The sequence below is a fragment of the Colossoma macropomum genome, unplaced genomic scaffold, assembly GCF_904425465.1.
Source record: "Colossoma macropomum unplaced genomic scaffold, Colossoma_macropomum, whole genome shotgun sequence".
In the NCBI taxonomy this organism is placed as follows: Eukaryota; Metazoa; Chordata; class Actinopteri; order Characiformes; family Serrasalmidae; genus Colossoma; species Colossoma macropomum.
Window position 1 is genome coordinate 27,375,559 of NW_023494801.1, and position 23,458 is coordinate 27,399,016.

At 35.9% G+C, this 23,458-nt stretch overlaps 1 protein-coding gene across 2 annotated transcripts in view; it reads right to left on the reverse strand.

Moving 5' to 3' along the window:
* Nucleotides 1–18,203, reverse strand: part of LOC118821807 — a 32,604-nt gene extending 14,401 nt beyond the window's left edge. The window contains exons 1-3 of one of the 2 annotated variants that reach the window (XR_005008359.1): nucleotides 18,062–18,203; nucleotides 7,752–7,861; nucleotides 4,795–5,237 (exon numbers count right to left, since the gene is read on the reverse strand). Coding sequence is in view for 1 of the 2 variants with exons in the window: in XM_036590537.1 (XP_036446430.1) it covers nucleotides 7,752–7,806 (55 nt within the window). In the remaining variant the exon portion in view is untranslated. Of the gene's footprint in view, nucleotides 1–4,794; nucleotides 5,238–7,751; nucleotides 7,862–18,061 lie in introns of those variants that run through there. The other variant, XM_036590537.1, reaches the window with a different exon arrangement.
* Between the last annotated feature and the right edge of the window lie 5,255 nt (nucleotides 18,204–23,458).

A 23,458-nucleotide genomic window follows, 5' to 3' on the forward strand; every position in this document is an offset into this window, starting at 1 on the left:
CGGAGCTACGGGCAGGTGGAGAAGATAACAAGGGGGCAGGACCAGGGAGGAGACACAGAACAAAATAACAACAAAAGCACATGGCACAAGAAAACAAAAGGGACACGGCTACCACACAGGGGAAGAAGAGGGACAAAGGGGGAACTGTGATAATAAGTGTGATGTTTAAAACTGGCTGTTGCTAAATGTACTCAAAGGCATATTTCCTTACCTAGCAAGCTAGCTAACAGTGTTTGTAGACTGATATTGCTAATCTGAGTTATATTGGTTATTAATCCCTGCTGAAAAAACAGCACAGTTCAGCATGAATACCATGCTGGTTTCTGCTGGTTTATGCTGGTCTAGTGCTGGTTTAGTTAGTCACTTAGCATGTTCAGTGTGACTGACCAGCGTATCTGCATCCAAAACCTAACATATGCTGTTTTTTCCTGGTCATTGGAATATTAACTTCTATTTTTGCTGACCAACATATCAGCATTCAACAAACAACATATGATGTTTTTGCTGGTGTGTCTTGCTGGTGTGGTTTTTATAGCAGTGGTGTTAAGTAGGACGGCTGGAGTTTTCAGTAGTCTGAAATGCATGTTTCTAAATCTGATTTGATGGTATTAAACACTTGGCAGTAGTTTTGCATAGAGGTGAACAATTTCACAGGTTCTGTAGAAAAAACTGGACTAGTCTGTTTAAAAAGGTGACAGTTGCACCAAGCATACAGTTAAAAAGCACAGGAAGAATTCTTGATGTCATATGAAGAGCTTCATTCTTTACAACAGTTGATGCTTGTTTAAAGGCTTTACTTTGACTTTCAACTTCATCAGATAAAAATCTGAAAATATCTTGATATAATTTTGATGCTGTTGGTTAGATTTATTCCGGGCAGGCAATGAGTGCCAAACTCTGAATTCATATTCCATCTGTGTAAATAGAAATGGAGATATTTTGTATTTTTGTGTAAAGAAAATCCTTCATTTATTGGAAGGAAATAAAGACTATTTAAGACTTTCTCTCAAAAGAGACTTGATATGTTACATTTCACTGTCATTAGTCTTGGCTTGATCTCAACTTGCCATGGTCATGGACTTGACAAAGGTGGTCTTGACTACAGCCCTACTTCTCTGTTCTGGGTTAAGCGACTCCGCATCTTAATATTCTTGAACATTTCTTATGTGACATATCCTTAATGTTAATAATTAGTATTAAACTCTTACAATAGGTTGAGACAGATGCTGTGAGCAGTGACCCCCAAAGTTGAAATGAAACCACCATGTCACTGTTTCAGACATATAAGTGATGCTACTTCTTTACAATTACTTTTTCAGAATAAATAGCTTTCAGACTTTGAGGCCTGAAAACTTTTAAAGCTCTCCACTATGGTAGAAGACATTTCAATACAAATTATTTTAAGAACTTAACCGGACAGATTTTCTGCTTTATAAACTCAAAAGATTCCAAAAACATTGCATTATTTAAATAATGAAGTGGTCTTGAAATTTTCAACTCAAATTTATTGTCTTGCATATAAATCTAGTCTAGTCTATTAATCTAAAAATGAAAACACAAAGATTTTCAGGCTCATTAAGATTTCATTGTTTGCAGTGTCACCACATGAGCATCAAATGTTTAACTCTATAGAGTTCATAAAGCAGTTTATTATCATATATGTGTTTTTAACATTGGTGCCTCATTTTGAGGAGCATTTTCAAGAATGTATCTTATTTTATGCATTATAGTGTTAATTTAAGACATTTGAAGCTTGAAGCTTGTTCAAGTCAGTTCAGTTCAGTCACTGTAAGACTTTTACCTTTGCTTGATTGCGTCCTCAGGGTCATAATGGGGGTCACAGTTGTAGGATCTGTAATTATACACCAACAGAGCATCAATTGTGATAAAGAGAAAAGTGAAATTCACAGAAAAAGACAACAATGAAACTGCAACTTTTTAGCACATGCCAACAGTTCTTACATTTTTTGGCTTTGGAAAAAAGTAGAAAGAGCAAGAGCAAAGTTTATTTATATAGCACTTTTTACAACAGGTGTTGTCACAAAGCAGCTTTACAAAACAAAAAATCAGCATTGCAAAAGGAAATCCCAGTCCAAACCCCCGTGAGCAAGCCAGTGGCGACAGTGGCAAGGAAAAACTCCCTAAGAGATAGGAAGAAACTTTGAGAGGAACCAAGACCCAGAAAGGGAACCCATCCTCCTCCGGTCGACACGGGACAGTAAACATTGTTAGTACAAAAACGGGGAAAACAGGTGGAGCAAATGATTAATTTGATTAGTTTATGCAGCAGCAGCAGTGGGGTCATGATATGAGGGTGAGGTTTGCACGGCGTTGTACAGCATGAAGCTCAATCGTGGTCAAGCCGGTCCAGAGGGCTGGCAGCAATGGCATCCGATCAAGGCAGAAGAGGCAGCAGCATCAGACGCACAGGATGGGCAGCTGTTCAACTTGGCAAAGCAAAGAAAAGAAAAAAAGTAAAAACACACAGAGAGTCAGTTCAGTAATGGGTGACTGATCACAGATTACAGTGTTAGCAGAGCAGCGGAGACTCTGGCAGGTATAGAACTGACAGGGAAAACTAATTACCAAAGGCTTGACTATACAAGTAAGTTTTTAGTTTAGACTTAAACACTGAGGCTGTGTCTGAGTCCCAAACATTAACAGGAAGACTATTCCAAAGCTGGGGGGCTTTGTATGAGAAGGCTCTCCCCCCTGGTGTAACTTTATTAATTCTAGGAACTAATAGTAAACCAGCACCTTGTGAACTAAGTTGGCGTGATGGTTCACAATGGGAGAGAAGTTCACTCAGGTACTGAGGGGCGAGTCCGTTTAGAGACGGTAAGAGAATTTTTCAATCAATGCGAAATTTAACTGGTAACCTGTCAAAGGTTGATAAAACTGGGCTGATATGGTCAGATTTTCTGGTTCTAGTAAGAACTCTGGCTGCAGTATGAGTATGAGTAGAAAATGTGTAGGTCTCACATTTATAGGTGCCTCACACATCTTTTGACCATAGCCAAAGTTTTCAATTCAAAATATATACACAACACAAAACTGCACTGCTATAGAACTGAAGCTTGATAGCAGTGGTTGCTAAGCAGTGACTGGAGGCCTAAAAAATAAAATTGGATTGTTTGATTGGACTATACCTCACACAGTCAGAATAAGGTGAAGAGTTTAATCATTCTGATTGACCAAAATACAAAGATAACACTGACAGAAAACAATAGCAGTCTACTTAGTTTGCAGCCTAGTATAACTTGCTGGTGATGCTTGTTCATGTCTAATGTGGTGTGCATACCTATGTATTTATTTAATGAAGACATGAGGAAATCTTTAAGTTGTTAATCCTTGTTTTGTGTGTAAGTGATGTCTAGAATGATTATGCCTAACTGTAAAAACAATATTTATTTTGTAGTGATAAGCAGGCGTGTACCCTGGATCTACACCTTAGTTAAACTTTGATCACCTACATGAACAGTGTTAGATTAGTTTATGAAGTAAGTCCTAGTGAGTGATAGATCTTCAGGACAAGCGTTGGGCACCACATGGTGAAATTAAAAACCTAGGAAATATAACAGCATGAGAGATCCTTTAATTTCACATATGACCTGCTTTGGGTTCTGCCTTGAAATCTGTGTCTAATAACCCTTTCACAGTTGCATCACTGTTGTTGTTGTTGTTGTTATTGTTGTTTTATTTCTCATTCAAATCTTTTAAAAGACAAGTCTTACCAGAACACTGTTGTAGTTCAATAGTTTTGTGTCCACGGCTAACATGATTTTGTGCAAAGCAGGTCACACTTCCAACAGCTTCTTTGTCCAGCAGAAGAGTCTGGTTCCCATCAGCCAGTTGGTGTGTATGTGGGTAAGTCCAGTTGTAGTGCACATTCTCTCCATCAGAGGAACAGTAAACCTTCCTCTTCTCAATAGATAAGCAGCTGTCTGTCACAGTCACTGAGGACACCACAGCTGCAAATTGTAGATCAACTGCTCAGTGTAGATTACAGGCCAGTCTAGATTAGAGCCCAGTCTAAATCAGAGCTCAATCTAGATGACAGATCAATCTAGATTAGAGCTCAGTCTATATTATTGCTCAGTCTAGAGTGTGGTTTCGTCTATATTACAGCTCATTGTTGATTATTGGTCAGTCTAGATTATGTGTATCAATTTTATGAGCTAATAATGTTATTTGGCTGCCTGAATTTCTTCACCACTTAATTTTCTATAAATACTGAATGAGACAGTTAAATTTCTACCATTAAGAGTTTTTTTCTGAATATAAGAACTTACAATCAAAGCTACTGATAATTTGAGAAAACCTGTAAGATATTAACAAATACAGCAGTAACACAATGGAATCCTGACAAGTGATATTTTCTTATATTTATTTGATTATTTTAATATTTGTCATTGAGATTATTGTAAGTTTACTATGTAGTTATTTAACTTATTTCTAGACATTTTTGTGTGTTTATAGTGATTTTAGTTAGTCTATTATCTCACTATACTGGTTGATCATTTTGCTTGTTGTATGAAACAAACCAAATTATCTGCCAGTGCAGTGAGATAATTTCACTTACTAAAATCACTTAAAAATACCTAGAGGCAAGTTAAATAATCTTATAATAAGCTTACAACAGTCTCAACATGAGAAATATTAGATATCTCTGCAGGATTTCAGAAATTTTCACTTGCCAATATGTCAATCTTTGCAGGATTTGATTTAAAAATCCAAAATTTAATGTCATTATACAGTTTGTGAAAAGCAGTACTGAACTCATATCGTGGTCCTACTTGTTCTACCAAAATTCTCCATTAGGAATTTATATGAGTTAATTAGTAAATATAGTAGTTTTATGTTTTTGTTACTGTGTGATGTGATTAGAGGTTGTGTAGACCTACCTTCAATAACCAGCTGGAGATGATAAATGCCTTTTGATATCCCTACTGAATCAAATGCATGTAAAGTGTATCTTCCTGAGTCTCTTTTCTCTGCACTGCTTATTATCATGGTGCTGTTATTAGTAACAAGCTGCCATCTTGGATAATCTGAATGGATTTGTGTGATATTTTGGTATTTAAATCTGAAAACGTATACAGAATCAGTTCCACTGATGTTCTTCTGTAAGAGTAATTCATCCTCAGATGGCAGCTGCAGGTACAGTGGTCGTACCACAGCTCCATAACATGGATCACTCTGATTAAATCTACAATCAGGGTTCATGGACAGCAAACCTGCAGAGGAAGAACAGCAAGAACATTCTGTCATTAATCTGATACAGTGAAGTGTCGTCTACTGTATTCACCTCTAAAACACTTTAAACAGCCTGTTTATACCAGAGAGCTGTAATTAAACACTGAGTGACAGTTTTCAGTGAATAAATAAATGTGTAAGTGAGTGAATGTTTCTGGGGAGATGAAGTAAGGAATGTAAGAAATGTGCAGAATAATTTAAGATGTTTTAATTGTTTAAACAATAAATATTTTAATTTCACTGTAAAAAAGGAGCATTGAAAGCAAAGTCAACAAACAGAGTCAGAGTTGTTCATATTGGTGGTGACAGGAACCAGACATCTGAAGAGTTTAATACACTGCAAATTATCCTGTGTTTACTAAAATTAAAATCTTAAATCTGGAAATATGAGATTTATTATTTTGTTTAAAAATCATTCACTAGTTTCTCATTTTGAATTCACAATATATTCTTAAATTGATCATGAGTCTGTTTTTTATGCATCAGTTTCTTAGCAATTCTTAAAATGGAGTAATTTACTGGTAAAACAAACTACATTAAATAGAGTAACAATAGCAGCAAAACATTCTCCACTAATATTAAATAATTTCCACTTAAATTAGTGATCTATTTTCTTGTTCGTTGGCCTTAATTTTTTTAGTGTTCTGAATCTAAGAATGCAAAATTATGATTTGAGATATTTTGCTAATATTCAGCATATTTCTCTCATTCTTGTGTTTTAGCATGTCTGATTTCAAGTAGTTTGATCCAAAAAAAAAGGATTTTCTACTTATTTTAAACTTTAAACACTTATCGGAGCCTAATTTCTAAAAACTGTGCTTATTTTATGTATTTTAGTGTATTTATGTTTTTTGTAGTGCCTCTAAAAGCTCGCTCAAAGCCTGATGCAGCCTGATATCTGAGACATAGTTTTAAGAAAGTTTCGTGAAAGTTTCGTCAAAAAAAATTCTTAAAAATTTTAAAGGTAAAATAATTCCCAAAGAAAAACTGTTTAACATAATCAACATTACATATTAAAACTTACAAGAAAATTATACTCATAAAACAACACTGATGATAAATGCATATAAAGTAACAGCCTGTCAGGGACATTGCTAAGCCTGGGGTTCCATTCCTAACCAGCCCAGACCCTTATAATGTTATACAGGGGCGTGTTCTCTCACTTCTCGAGCTCAGAGAGACAGAGAAAGAGAAAGAGTGAGTGTGAACACATGAGAGCTTGAACAGGAGAAATGTGTGAGTGTGTGAAGCCCAACTCAAATACATAATTTTTAAAATATTGTTTCCTGATTGTTTTTAATCAAGAACAATTTTACTTAATGAGCAATTATCTTTCATATCTTCTATATCTTTTATATGAATATATATTTTATATTTTTTTATCTGTTATTTAAATATATACAATTTATAGATAAAATATTTCACTGTTAGTAGGACATGTGGGAGGAGTGTAACAGACATAGTCAATGTGGAGAGAAACACGTCAATTAAAAATAATAATATTATGTTATGACTATATGCCAAAGCAGTTTTACAATAAACTGGACTGAGCTCCTGATCTGTACATGTCCCACCAAAACCCCTGACCTCTATCACTGTGACCTTTTTATTTCTTTTAAAGTTAAAAGATTTACATTTATCTTAAGTTCATTTTTAAATAAAAAAAGTTTATTCAAAATTTGCTGTCCCACATTTTCGTGTCACTACCAAAACACAAAGAGTTTTAGTCTGTAGGCGGAGCTTTATTTTAGCCACACCCCTGCATTTTACAGCAGGAAGTGAGACTGCATCCCTGTCCTTAATGGCCACATGGTGAGCAGTTAGATCCCTTTGTTTTGAAGTAAATGTGTCCCAAAGTCAGAAAATCAGTGTGTAACATCAAGAAATGTCACTACGGAAACTCAGGTTGTCTGCAATGAGATACATATTTTTTGTGAAAAGCTGTGTTTGCTCCAGTGATGGACAAAGTACACAAATCATGTACTTGAGTTAAAGTAGAGATACCCAAGGTAAAATATTACTTCAGTAAAAGTAGAAGTTCCTCCACTTGAGTAAAAGTAACTGTATACTTGCACTGGGTCAGTATGTCCAACAGAATTACATTTACTTCGTTACTGTCCACCACTGGTTTGCTCATCATGTACTGGTGTTTTGAGTTCTGCTCAAAATTAGCTAAAATTGTCACTACTGAAACAGTCACTACTGAAACATTCGGTAAAGTTTTGGTAGAGTTATGATTCTTTTAGTAGTGACAAAATGGGATGCTCAATGATTTATTTTAATATAATTAGCTTAATTAACTTATAAGTTCATTGAAAGAAAAGGATTTTAGTCTAAAGTCGAGTCAGTTTAAAGTCCGAAATGTGTTTTGAACTCTGACTTTGCACCTGTTCAGTAGAACGATACATATAAATAGAAAACTATCACAAACGTTTTTGTCATCAAAAAGTGTGAAGCGTTAAATCATAAAATGAAATTCCATTGCAGAAACTTACCCATTCCAGCTTCTGTGAACATCACCAGGATTCCAAAGATGACCAGCATTTTCATTTAGTCCAGAGAACAAAGATCAAAGCAGCCAGATGCAGCCTCCACTCTGATCACTCTGAGATTTGATGCAACAAAAAATGTGAAAAGAGGAAGCATCATTACATTTATGTAAGATCCGACTTCCTATTATTCTTTTTAAAACATGCAGAAAGTATTAAAATTGTATTTATAACTGGGCTTTATTTCATTATTTTAGTTTTCTGGAAATTTGCTTTTGGTAATTAGAATTAGCAAGTCCTTCAAAAAATCATAGCACTTTGGAACTTTTTTAACCCTGTTACTTCAAGTCTCTGGTCATATTAGCATGATTCATCATATCATATCATTTAAAACACTTTCCTGTAATGTTCCATCAAAATGTAATGCATTGTTCCCACCTCTAAAACCTTTTCTGAGTTTTGATTGTGTCACTGTGCACCAAAGGGTTTGATACAGTATGTAAACATTGTTAAAGACATTTACGGCATTTGGAAGACGATCTTATCCAGAGCGACTTACAATGTGATCATTTTACACAGGTAGGCAAAGGTAGTGATAGGAGTCTTACCCAAGGACTCTTACTGGTATAGTATAGGCTGCTTGCACAGGCAGGGGATTGAACCCTAGGTTACAGCGTAGAAGGCAGAAGTGTTACCCACTTCATTATACCAACCACTAGAGACACGACATTCACTCCTCAATCCATACAATTGATGTATAGAAACTAAGCAGCCTCTTTTGAATGGCCAGTTTCTATGATGTCATATGTAAAAGAGAGCAATCTGCCCATTTTGAATTTGATGCAAGCATAACATTTCAAAAACAGTTGTGACAGGGTCATGTTTACCACTGTGTTGCATCACTTCTTCTTTTAATAACAATGTTGTCCCATTCTTGCTTGATATAGAGTTTCAGCTGGTCAATAGTTTGGGGTCTCTTTTGTCATATTTTTCATTTCGTTATGTGCCAAATGTTTTCAGTGGATGACAGGCAGCTCAGTTTAGCATCCAGACTCTTTTACCGTGGATTCATGCTGTTGTAATACGTTCAGAATGTGGTTTGACATTTTCTTGCTGAAATACTCTTAAGCTACTCTTGCGTTAAGGAGCCCTTAAGGTGACATGGTGATTATTTTTAATAAGGCATGGCCACAAATTAATATTTTAATGCCACAGATTTCTATACTGAGGCCACAAATTAATGTATTGGGGCCACAAGTAAAGTTATTTATAATTTGTGGCCTCATTATATTAATTTGTGGCATTAATATGTGGCCACGCCTTATTAAAAAATTATCACCATGTCACCCTGGGCACTCTATATAAAATATTGGTAAATCTGAAAAATATATTTTTCTTCTCTTATTTTTTTGTCTTACAGTGTCGTGCATTTAACCCTTGATCATAAATACCTTCTAATAAATAATAATTAATAATTAATATTTTAAATTAAAATCTTGTCTTAAATCTACCATAAAACAATGTGTCCAGCATCAGGCAGCATATTTATTTTACATGAATGTTGGTATGAACAAAAGCTGAAACTTTTCAATGTTCTATTCAAAGACTTATTACACTGTACCCTTATTTTATCCTACAGAATCCACCCAAAAATAACAAATACAAAACCCAGCCAGGGCAGAAGCTGTAATGATCCAACAATTAAATATGGTATTTTAGGAAAACAATCACACTAAACAATCATATCAGTATATAGTTTAATTAATTTCACATTTTATTCTTTCCAGTCACCATAATTTTAACATTATAAAGTTTGGTCAGTAGAGGGTTCAGTGCACTTACTGCTTGACCTCAAACTATTCATGTTCATGAGCCACTGAATGCTGTCATGTTATTGGCTCCCTACTGAAATATTTACATGACTTAGCTTAGCTTCATGTAAATGATATGTAAATGAGGTGCTGGTAGGCTGATGCTTGATTTAATGCACTGAAGCTGATTCATCATTTGCTCTCGAATCTCCACTTGTTTCCACATCATACAAAAGTTTTACTAACCAGACACAGAGCAGTTTGTACATTATTAAAGGTGGTAAAATCTGCCCCCTTTATTTGTGACTTTGATGAATGAGGGTTATTATATGTGTACAGTTGAAGAGGATAAATGCACTGTAAATATATTAAATAACAAAAACAAATCTGATTTTTTTCCCCTCACTGTATGTACAGTCATATAAAAAATGGAACAAATGACATATTCTGTTGACTTTCTAAATGAAAATAAGTGCAAATCCTTTACGGAGAACACACTTCTGTGCAATGAATAGAATGTATTTTTAAATTTAAAAAAATGTGTTTTCCATTACAGTCCCCTAAGTTCTAGGTATTAACCAGGTAAGTGTGAGGTACAAACTCCAAAGTACTAGATAATTATTTTAGGTGACAAGATGGTAAGTACCAGGATAGTCTAAATTAATTACACTGAAATGTCTCACAGGTTCTAGGTATTACCCAGGTAAGGGTAAGGTATAAATTGCAAAGTACTAGGTCATTATTTTTGGAAATCAGATGGTAAGTACCAGGATAGTCTAAATGAATTACTATGAAATGTCTCACAGGTTCTTGTGTTTGACACAGGTACTAGATTGTCAATATTAGAGGGAATGCATCTGTGTGTTAAAATGTATTTACCTGGAACTTCAAAAGAATAAACAGGATGTGAGTAGGAGCTCAGGTCACTCAAATCTGTAGAGTCTTAAATAGTATGTATCTGTCTATTACCTAGATACTAAACTGAATCTGAACTGTAAAAGAAAGCAGGGACTCTTTCTATGGTTTTACTGAGTTCTTACCACAAAGTTCAGAAAAACTGCCACTTGTAACACAAGTGTAAACGGACTGTAAGAGAAAGCAGGATTCGTCACAATGGTAATACCTGTTTATTCAGGCCTTTTGACAACTGTCTTTTGACACAATAATTCCTGTACATTACAATGTACAGTATTACACTTTACCCAGTATCTATGGTCAAACTGTGTTGTAAAAGGAAATGGTACAGATGACCATGATTTTACTCTGTTCTTAAAGCTTTTCTAATGTAAACCATAAATACATACATTTCAGTATATTTGGTAAGTGCAGGCAACCTGCCCTGTACAAGAAATCTTTTATCTCAGACAAAATATAATTCACACTCAGGTCCTCTGTCCTGAGAAGTGAAGATCGTACCATTTAAACATTATACTACAAATTATGTGAAAAGAACTAAACAGTACTGTGTAGGAATTAAGACATTCTTACACGTCGTAATCTAAAGAACATCAGAAAATAACACAAGCATTCTTTTAAGATTCAATAAATGCCAAACAGCCAAACTTCGATGGTGAGCAAGACCATGACTCAGAAAAGCAGGAAGCGTCTGATGAATGGCGTGTTCTCCTCTTCTTGGATCCTTTGACAGAGTTAAAGACATTCACAATTTCACACAGCCTAAAAATGGTAACTTTAACCTTCAGTATGATTTCAAAATGGCCAAATGCCTCCAGCAGAGTGACAGCATTTTCTATACAAACTACAGTTTTCGAAGTTTGGAAGTTCAAAAGTTAAATTATTAAATGTTTTCAATAAAATAAAACCCTTTTGTTGACAGATTGTAGACATGATTACAAGATGGAAGTACTGTACATCTTCCAATGCTCCAAATAATTTGTAGAAAACTCTCAAAGAAAGAACAAATGATTATGATTATGAAAATGATTACTATCTGGATTGCCTCATGTTTCAAAAATTAGATGATAAAAATGAGCGTAAATAGATAATGTATTGTTTATAATTTCATAATTGCTTGTTGTTCTCAAAATACCTGAAATATTAATTTACAAATCTAAAAAGAATCCAAAAATATCTTGTTGTTTATAATACTCAAATCTAGACTAGTTTATGTTATTGAATATATGTTAAATGACCAAAATGACTGGGACATGTGCAACTTTAAATGATCTTATGTTCCTTCATTCAATGGTATAATATCAATTTGCAATGCAAACTAACCAAAACATCAATCAAACCATGGATTATATTAATGTAACAAGGGGCTGATTTTAATACCTTGTGCAGATGTAGATGTGCTCCCACGCTCTTTCTTGCTGAGTTGCTCACGAAGGAAATCCTTTTCTTCTTTAAGAAGATGATTCTCCTCTTTTAGGAGACGATTCTCCTCTTTTAGGAGACAATTCTCCTCTTTTAGGAAATGATTCTCCTCTTTTAAGACCTTCACTTCATCACTGAGCCACTTGGTCTCCTCATTGAGTTTAACAATGGTTGCTTTTGCAGTTGGTGCTGCAACTGGTGTGACTGCAGTCACTAAAGAGAGAGACAGAGAGAGAGAGTGTGTGTGTCTATCATCTCAGAACACTATAGGCTTGCCTTGGTGTTTCTGCCAAAACACAACTTTAAGGCCTACATGGATGTATGATGTTGTGTTCATGTTGTGTTCATTATAAATTCAACAGAGAATTTACTGCAATAATCCTTATAGTAAGTAACATGAAATCATATCAGGTTTCCATATGGATTTTCAGCAAGTCCATGCTAGGCTTATATGTTCATAAAGAAAAAAAAAACATAATTTGGAAATTGGACACATCTTTAAAATTAACCACCAAAAGCCTTTTTGAACCCAACAGACTTAATTCCTGTCACACATAATAATTTACTTCAAAACTGAAATTACATTTGACAGTTATTATACCTTCCTGTTCAGAGTGGACAACCACTGGGCCTTTGGTGGAACGTTTTGTTGTCCTAATATTAGGTATGGCTCTGAAAAAAGCATAACAAAACAAACACTTCATAATGTGGATGTACTCTACGCATTTAACCAACAACAGTACATATGAATTAGCATTTAATTATTAACAAACAATAACAGTGGGACAAGTGGACCTTAGCAGGTTTGACAGTTAACCCCCTATATGGCATGGTGCTGCCATGGCAACAATGACATACTCTGTGCTGATCAGTATGGCGTTAAAGTTTGCAAACAAGCACAGGGTAAAGTTACGTTTTTAGTTGAGTTTGATGACGTAACTTAGCTGCTCATGCTGGTCGACCAGCTACACCATAAAAAATACAAAAGAAACCATTCCATACGTTGGTCAACCAAATAAATTTATCTAATCTAATTAACGCCAGCTTAACCGTTTGTATTGGCCAACTGACTAGACTGCAAGAATAACTTATGTCTCATACATTAACTACACCAGCTTTCTACTCTGAAAAAAAAATAAAAAAACAGTGTATTTAATTTACCTGATTAAAAATGTACAGTGGCTGCACATGAATAAAACATGTTCCACCACCACTGTCGATGTCACTGTCTGTCAGTTTACTTACTAAATGCATCACTGGAATGAAAGTTAACTATTTTATTCATGTGCATTCGTTGCAACATTATACATTTGAATTAAGCAAGGGTACTAAACTTTTCATGTTGTGACACAAGCATTGTGGCCTAAATAGCTGAATGAAGTAGGTTTACCTTGTCACTTCTCAGAGTAATCCAAGACATTCCAACAGCATCAGTTGTTGATATCTGTCTTCTTGCAATGGAATGCTGGGAATAGAATCCAAATTAAGCCAATAGGGTAGCGCTCAGTCAATTAACCGCCAGTCCTATTGGTTTGTTTGGACTCAAACGTCTATGAGCGGTAAAATATGGTGGAGTCCTAAATCGCTCCTCAATCCCTACAAAGTGCACTACATAAACGATAAAACCACAGATTTTACAACGAAATGTTGAACAAAATGTTAAATATGTAATTGTGCAACGTATAGCTAAATACAAATCACTTTCTATTAAACATGCACTATTTCGATATAGAATCCGATATTTCATTGTTTACGTGGTTCACTACATGGGGAGTAAGGAGCAATTTGGGGTTCAGGCTAAAATTACTCAACCACTCAGGCTTTTCGTTTCATCCTCCGTACGTCATCGGTATTAATTTGGTAAATATTCGGTCTAATTAAAATTGTGGAACTCTGCGGCATCATTATTGAGTCCCATTATCGTATATAAAGATTGTTGATGTTCATTATTTCAAGTACATGACTCTGAATACTAAACTAATTCGGAAGGCCGGGAAAGGCGGCAAAGGCTTAATCAAATGGCTCCAGAGGCGGCGTCTTTTAGCTGCGAAAAAATATGTTCAGCGTGCCAACACAGAATGAAGTTAACCAGAACGGGAACAACCAAGGATGGCTACCGATGGTAAGTTACTATTATACAGTGGCATGCAAAAGTTTGGGCACCCCTGGTAAAAATTTCTATTACTTTGAATAACTAAAACATGTCCTGATTCCCAAGAGGCATAAAGGTAAGAGGAAAAGGCCCAAGGCAAGTTTGGGCACTCTGCATGGTCAGTACTTAGGAACAGTAGAGTGCTATGCAGCTGCTTAGTGGAGCCAATGGCTGCTAGTTATTGGGAGGTTTCAGGAGTAAGATTATTTATAAAGCTTTGATATTTACATCATCTGGCCTTTTCTAATGATGATTAGAAGCCATAGAGCTCGAATCTCTTGGAACTTTCGTTCCTTTCCATTTTTCAGTCTAAAATTTTACAAAACAAAAATAATACACTGTTCTTGTTTAAAATGTTTAGCATTATGCCTTTCGGAGATCAGTTGATCTTCTACTGATGTAATTATTCAGAGTAGCAGAAACTTTGACCAGGGGCCTAAACTTTTGCATACCACTGTAGTTGATAATTATTGTAGTCATGCAAGTAGGCATGAACTGGATTGCCTATAGTTGAGTCTTGATCTATAATTCGGTACAAATGATCTTTTTGCTGTGTTTCATTTTCCAGGATGTGCAGAAGAGCAAACCACAGGGGTAGGAACATCACATGCTCCATCAGAAAGGACTCCATATTTTCCTGGTCTCACATTTCTTTGTCCTCCTGGTTGCAAATAATTCACAGGTTAGTAAGTTATCTCTTTAGGTGCATACACTACCGTTCAAAGGTTTGGAATCAGTGTTTTCAATAATTACGTTATCAATACTTTTTAGCAATGTTAACTTTAAAGAGACTAGAAAAAACTCTGGTAACACTTTCTATGAATGTCACCTTTGTAAGCATCTATAAACATATTCATAACATGTTAAAATGCATTCATAAGACATTATAAACTTAGCTATAAATATTTATAAAAATGCATTGTACATTATAGCCATGTTTATTATGCATTATGAATTGTTAACATTATACATTATAAGTACTGATCATAATAAATTATAAGAGCTCATAAGTTGTATTTGTCCGCTCTAAGTAAAGTGAAGCATACTGTACTAAAGCCACCTCCAGTGTTCAGAGTGAGGCTTCAAGTTGAAGTATTTACTGAAGGATTTACTGAAACAGTAAACCATTCACAATAAAGCACATTACAGGCTTCAAATGTCAGAGTTTAAACTAGAGCTGCCATCAGTGTTTTACCCAATGTGGGAAAGTCAATGTACACCACCGTTAGCTTGGCATTTGTCTTTACTTTATGCTCTCCAAGCTGGAACTGACTTCTTTGGCACTGAAATTATAATATGTTATTAACACTATTTCTAATGCATTATATTAGCAATTCATAATGCATAATAAACATGGCTATAAAGTGTAATTCAGTGTAATTCTTTTTTATAAATATTTATAACCATGTTTATAATGCCTTATGAATACATGTTATGAATACATGTTATAAATGTGTTTATAGATGCTTACAAAGGTGACATTCATAGAAAGTGTTACCAAAGCTCCTTCTGTTGATTTGTTCTTCAGTTCTGGCCCTGGAGCACACAGCACAGTTTTATTATTTTCCTGCGTAAACACTGATTGATCTTGTCTGTTAATTGCCAAGTTTAGTAGTTTGTGTAGCTTGAACAAAGAAATCAGGCAGTGCTGTGCTGTACTGCAATTAAAGGACCCTGAACTAGAGTGAGAGAAACTACAGCTGCATTGGGGTGGATTTTTGATGGGTGGGAAATGTGTGAAATGTGTTTTCTAGCTTCTTAGAAGCAAGGTCAACTATCTGTCTTTCAAACACAAAAAAAGGATGCTTGAGTACCTTGTTGCAAGCATGTGTTTGCCCTCCAGCACTTACTGTATGGTCCTAAAAGTTCAGCACAACGTAGTTGTAGTTTTTTAAAAGTTCAGAAATTCTTCCCACCTTATACCTGGGTTTTATATATATATATATATATATATATATATATATAGGTTTTTCTTGTCCTGAGTCACTCATTCTTTAACCATTTTTAGTGGCTTAATTTGACAGTATATAATGCTATTATTTGAACAAGTCTGACGCAGGGCTTAAGGAAGAGACACGTTGATATGATAGAAGATGGTGTATGTGGGAGCAGCAAATGCTTGACCAGGGTGACTACACATCTGCGAAAAGTGTGTGGACGAGCAATAAGGCGACATGAGAGAAGAAGAAAATTGAAAATTGGAGGGCAGAGAGCTTTTGTTGCAATCGATGAGAGCAAATTTAGACACAAAAGAAAGGTGAATATTGTTTAATTCAATATTTTGTTTAATAAAGTGTGCATAATGGAATTCTGTTTTATTTACTGCTGGGTTTTTTTTTTTCTTCTTTTGTTTTTTTAAAGTATGGACGAGGGAGGTGAGGACAGACTTGGTGAAGGAGGTCATGAGTTTTTGGCTTGCTGGAGGTGAAGCCTTCCACGAGGTGTACCATATTAAAACTTGTGAAAAATCAATCTAGGAGGTGTTTACTCCAAAATGTAAGGAAGTATGTTAGATCCAGATCTCATATAATTAGTGATTCTTGGGGTGCCTACAACAGATTGGCTCAGCATGGATATATCCACTATCAAGTCAATCACCAAAGACATTTTGTACATCCTGGGAACGGAGCTCACACCCAGCATATTGAAAGGGCCTGGCAGAATTACAAAGAGGACATCTATAGGTACAGAGACAACTTGACAGAGAAGTCTCTAAAAATTAATTTAAAGTTTACAGAGTGGCATTACTGTCTGGGAAGACAACACAGGAATGGAATACTGGGCCGTTTATTCAAAGACATTAGGGCATGTTACAAGGTTTGAGGGTGAAAAATCTAGAAAGCCATCGGTAAATAAGTGAACATAAGCATTACTGTTTAGTTCTTTTAACATAATTTGTAGTATAATGTTTAAATGGTATGATCTTCACTTCTCAGGACAGAGGACCTAAGTGTGAATTATATTTTGTCTGAGATAAAAGATTTCTTTTACAGGGCAGGTTGCCTGCACTTACCAAATATACTGCAATGTTCAGTTATGTATGTATGGTTTACATTAGAAAAGCTTCAAGAACAGAGTAAAATCATGGTCATCTGTACTATTTCCTTTTACATCACAGTTTGACCATAGATACCGGGTAAAGTGTCATATTGTACATTGTAATGTACAGGAATTATTGTGTCAAAAGACAGTTGTCAAAAGGCCTGAATAAACAGGTATTACCATTGTGACGAATCCTGCTTTCTCTTACTGTCCGTTTACACTTGTGTTACAAGTGGCAGTTTTTCTGAACTTTGAGGTAAGAACCCAGTAAAACCATAGAAAGAGTCCCTGCTTTCTTTTACAGTTCAGATTCAGTTTTGTATCTAAGTAATAGACAGATACATACTATTTAAGACTCTACAGATTTGAGTGACCTGAGCTCCTACTCACATCCTGTTTATTCTTTTGAAGATCCAGGTAAATACATTACAACACATAAATGCATTCCCTCTAATATTGACAATCTAGTACCTGTGTCAAACACAAGAACCAGTAAAACATTTCATAGTAATTCATTTAGACTATCCTGGTATTTACCATCTGATTTCCTAGAATAATTATTCTTCTTTTCCATCTTTTTCTTTTTCTAACACATTTCTGCCAAAAAAACAGCTCAGTGTGTAACATACAGACTCAATTACAACTTTGGTTTGGAGATCAATGCTATCCACAACCAGTTTACTACATTGTCAGCATGATTCACTGCAAAAGGCAAAATCATAAGATACCAAGATATATTATCTAATATTAAAAACAAACCCATTGCTATCTTTGCAAACCAGCTGTAAATTATAAGGTGCAAAGTGTGAACTAAGTATTGTTATTAATTATATTAACAGAAGTGAAATATAAATTACTACTTCTTCACAGTTTTGTAATTGCAGAATTCCAAATTGTAAGGCACTCAGTATTAGTGAGGAGTGGTCAGGACACTCCTGTGAAAAATACATTTAAATAAAAGGTAATCAACCTACTGTGAGAGGCTCCCGTCCACACCAGCAGCAGAACAGCGATGACCTGCAGGTTGTCTGGTTCCAGAACAATGACCAACAGACTCTGATCAAAGCTGTAGAAAATGGATGTTGCTTGAACCACACTTTGTTCTTCACACATATAAGGGTGATAAGTCCGTCCCCCAACTTAAACTGAACATCACTGACAGTCTTTTAGAAAAACCAAAGAGGAAGTTTATTTCTGTTTAAAAGTTACTTCCTGAGTTCATAACAACCACAGTGTGATTAACAGAAAACTGATGATGATCAGCTTCACTGTGAACAATTTGCTTCACAGCAAACATTTACAAAAGTGTACTATCTGAAGTTGCCCCTTGTTAAAGACAAATGCATTTAAATATAATTTTAAAAACATATTTAAAAGAAAAAGTACAAACTTTTAATGTTCACACTTTGAAAATACTTTAATTCATAGTAAATGGAAAAATGTATAAAGTTGTTTTACAAAGTTCCAATTTACAAAGTTGGAACAAAGTTTTGGAGCAACTTAGAACAACTTAAGTGAATTTTATTTGTAATTAAGCTAATTTAAATATATATTAAATGCATAAAGTTTTTTGCTTTTGAGTGCTTTTTTCTTGAAGCACTTTAAGTTACACTAAAAAGATGTGATTTGTAGTCATAACTGTAATTACAGTTGGAATAGATTTTACATATAAGCCTGGATGTACTGATACACTTCAGTGCTACATGTTGAGCTATACTGCAACTAAAATACACTTAAGAGCATTTACCCTATATTTTGCTGCATTACTAAATACACTTAAGTACATTCAATGAATACAATGTGTTTCAATGTACTAACATAGTTAAGAATAGACCTAAAATATTATTAGGAGAAAACACAACTAATAAAAACTAGTACACTTAAAACATATTTTAAACATATATTCTTGGGTGTGCTGATGCCCATATTTGAGTGGTATATGTTTATGTTGTTTATGTTGCAACTATAATGTGCTGTTAAACTGAACTTCTAAATAACACACTGAAGTTAATGACAATAAAATGTACTTTTGTTTATGTACTTCAGTATGTGAACATATAGAAGTGTATTTCCTTTAGCATACTAAAATAGAATTTAAAATGTGATACTTTAAGAATATAGATTTTACAAAATATATAACAATATATTTTAAGTGTACTTCCATGAATTCTACTTAATAAAATATTTTTAGTATTTGATATGTACTTCAAGTATACTCTTAATGAAACAATGAAAAAAAAAAGTCATTTCTTATTGTGGTAAGAATACTGTAAGATTACTTTTTAAAATTAATTTATGTTATGTTTTCTTATAAAAGTAACTTGTTCCACAGGCAGATGATTTTAGATGCAACTTTCTTATTTCTTGAAATAAAAAATGAAAGCATCTTTTGTTTTTTTTTGTTTTTTTTGCTAAAACCACAATGTTTTTCACTTTCATTTTATTGTTTGCGGTTTGCTCAGAAAATTAATGGAAAGACAGCCACTGTATACATTTCTCTTAGCTGAAACACTCGTCTACTGCTGATGGCTCAGACTGTGTGATGGAGAGTCTGATAGTTGTTGTTGTTCTCCTCTGTCATTGTCCCCCTTTTGTTCTTGGCCTAGATTGGTCCACGGAACCTCCTCCACCTCCTTACCTAGGAACATCGCAGTGAAAAAGACACTTGAGGTGACCACCACACTTATAAGACCTTAATGGATACACTTTGGATCTTTAATTCTGAAAGAAATAGCCACAGTACAGAGAGCCTAAGCTTAAACAAGGCTTCACAGCAGACAAATCAGCATATTATATTAACGGTAAACTGATTGCCTTAGCTAACAAATTTCCACATTGATCCATTTTTCCATTTTTTCTTCTGCTGATATATTTCCTTGACACTTTATTAGAAACCCCTTAAGGCTGCATTTTTCTCATCTGCAGTGAAGACTATAAACACTCTGTCTGAAGTTGCCATCTTCTAGTCCTTCAATGGACAGTTTCTGACCACAGAGCAACATTTAGCTAGGTCATTTTTGCATAGTGGCACAGTCTTCACTTGACATTGACATTTATAAACTGATAAACTGAGCAGTAACATAAGTTACAGTCTGTAATTGCTCACCTATACAGTGGACCTATAAGGTAGGTGGAGCTCATAAACTGGTCTGTAAGTGGAAGTACAAGCTAAGTGTTTGAAATAAACTGACTAGAGAGTGGAAGTACAAGTTGGGAATAGAGTGGCCATTGAGTGGAAACACAAGCTGTTTCCAACAAAGTGGTCAATGAGTGGAAGCACAAGTTGGGTTTTTCTAATAAAGTGGCCAGTGAGTGGAAGCACAAGGTGAGTGTTTCTAATAAATCTGACCAGTAAGTTGAAGTACAAGGTAACGTTTCCAAAACAGAGGCCGGTGAGTGGAACTACAAAGTGTTTCTAATAAAGTGGACAGTGAGTGGAAGCACAAGGTAAGTGTTTCTAATGAAGTGGCCACTGAATGATTAATGTTCTATATTAATATTAAAAGTTAATAAATATCATTTTCAGTCTTACTCTCAGCTGCTGTGTGTTTCTTGTAGATTCTGGTGTAGATGTAAAATGCTCCAACTAACAGGGACAGCAGGATGATGACCTCAAAGAGCCACACTGACACAAACACCATGAAACCTGACAAAGACAGAAAAAAGCGAAGGACAGAGCAGAGATTCTATGTACAAATTGTACATGCTGGGTGAAACATCAATCATGTGGAAGCTGTGAGGACTTCAGTTACTCCTGTTAACAGCAGGCGGGCGACATAGACATTGAGCTTTATGTCCTTTTGCAGTACTTTCCAACTTTAGTCCTGCTGCTTGGTTTAGTAGCGGTTTTGACAAGACCTCATCCACTTGGCCTCACCTGTATCTTAAGAACTGTTCTATAGTCAGTACAAAATCTGAAAGTTCAATCAGGTTTTGGAACCAATAAGCAAGGTGAACTCCAGGGACTTTTACTGGGCATGGCAAAACCATGTTCTAAAAGATATTCTACTTCCTGTCGCATAATAGCTCTTTTGGCAGTATTAGCCCTATATGGGTGTTGCTTAACTGGAGTGTTAGTCGTAACTTTAAGGTCATGCTGCAAAACAATTGTTTGGGAAGGAACGTCACTGAATATTGAAGGAAATTCTTGGACAAGTTTCATAAGGTCATTGCGCTGTTCTGTTGACAAATGGTCTAAGGTAGATGACAACTCTGATACAGTCTGAGTGTTTGAAAGTCTGGCAGCAGGGAGAGACTGGCTACGGAAATTTAGCCCGTCTGCATCATCAGCGATGGGGACATCAGTTAGAGTACTTACAACAGCCATAGGAGCTGAACTGAAATCAGCATCTCCAACAGATGCATTTCTGATAAGTCTTCAGCATATTAACATGACAAACCCGAATGCTCTTTTTCCGCTCTGGAGTCTCGATAACAATCGGTGTCACTTAACCTTTTCTGAACAGTGTATGGGCCTGAAAATCTGCAAGGGAGGAACCAGGATTAAAAGTGCAGGATACAGATTTCCTATCAAAAGTTTTCTTCATGTTTACCTGAGACAGTTTCAAAGTTTCTTGCGCAAGGTCCCATTCCTTATGCAGACGCTCACGGAACTTACCAACATAATCCAGTACAGAAGTGTTTTCTCCTACAGTATCAGCTAGAAATAACTCTTTTAGTAACTTTAATGTACCACGTACAGTGTGAACACAAGCTCAGCAGGGCTAAAAGACAGTGACTCTTGTACTGCCTCACGAGCTGCAAATAAAACCAAAGGAACACCCTATCCCAGGCCTTTCCAGTGTCCAAGCAGAATTTGCGCAGCATAGACTTTAATGACTGGTGGAAACGTTCAAGCACTCCTTGGGACTCTGGATGATAAGGGCTAGAAACTACATGGTGAATGTTCAAAGTTTTCATAACTTGTGCAAAGAGTCTAGATAAAAAGTTAGTACCCTGATCAGTTTGGATTATTTTAGGCAACCCAAAAGTAGAAAAGAATTTCATTAACGCCTGTATCACCACTGGAGCTGTGATGTTCTGCAAATGCACAGCCTCAGGGAAGCGTGTAGCGGTGCATCTGATAGTGAGTAGAAATTGGTTACCTGTTTTTGTCTTTGGCAATGGTCCTACACAGTCAATCAGAATCTTTTCAAATGGTTCACCAATAACTGGGATTGGGCACAAAGGAGCTGGTGGAATAGTTTGATTAGGCTTTCCTGTTATTTGACAGACATGACAAGAGCGACAGTAGTTTGAAATGTCAGTTTTCATTCCAGGCCAAAAAAAAACATTTAAGGATGCGATTATACGTCTTTGTAACACCCAAATGACCTACCCAAGGACTGTCATGAGCTACAGACGACACCTGCTGCTTATACACTGCAGGGAGTACGATCTGACAAACACTGTCCAAAACAGGATCTTTACGTGAACTCCATTTGCGCATTAATACATTGTTGTCAACAAAATATGTTATCAGTTTGTCAGGTACTTCTTCTGTTTTACTTATCATGGAAAAATATTTAATCAAACTAGAGTCTGCTTTTTGTGCCTCAACAAGCTGACCGTGACCAACCGCCCATTCAAGGTGTTGTTTGTCCGAGGTATCAGTGGAGTCACTTTGATCATTTCCTGCTCTTTGCCCTGAAGTGACAGTAACTGCTGGACATAAAACTTCAGAATTGTCATCACCAGAAAGAAATGAGTCAGCTAAATCTACCAAACTTCCCAACCTCTGAGACTGAGCTCAAGTACACAGGCGGGAAAAACATCAGACTGATCCATAACAACGTCAGAGGACACGAAAGTAGAGCTGGGAGTACTCAAAACTTCTAAAAATCGGCAAAACCTTTTCCTTCACAGGTAAAGCGCGGCAGACAGCAACTTTAAACACACCAGAACACAGGTCAGTACACTACTGAACATGGTGCAATGGCTCCTTAACATAGCCCATTTCAAGCCCCTGACATACTACAAACGAGCCACAGAAAGACTGGTCAGAAAATGGCAGCACGTTAGCTAAAATAAATGACTGAGCAGCCCTCATGTCCGGTTTCCCCGGCTCCCCAGAAACAACCGGCTCCGCCCGATCCGGCGTGACCTCCTGGCCATATGAGACCTCCCTTTCAGGAGAAAGCGCTGGTTCGAGCAAAATACTGGCAGTGGTTGTATCCACCAAATGCGTCGCAGCCAACACATCCTCCTCTGTTAACCGCTTTACCACGAGCTTGTGGATCTCAGACTTTGACAAAGCCCTCGAAATCGAGAGATTGATATGGCCAGCTAGAGAGTAAATCATCCTTTCTGCATGTTTCTAGCGCCTCATAACTTGGATTAGAAATAAAATCATGTAGATTAAATTTACTTGT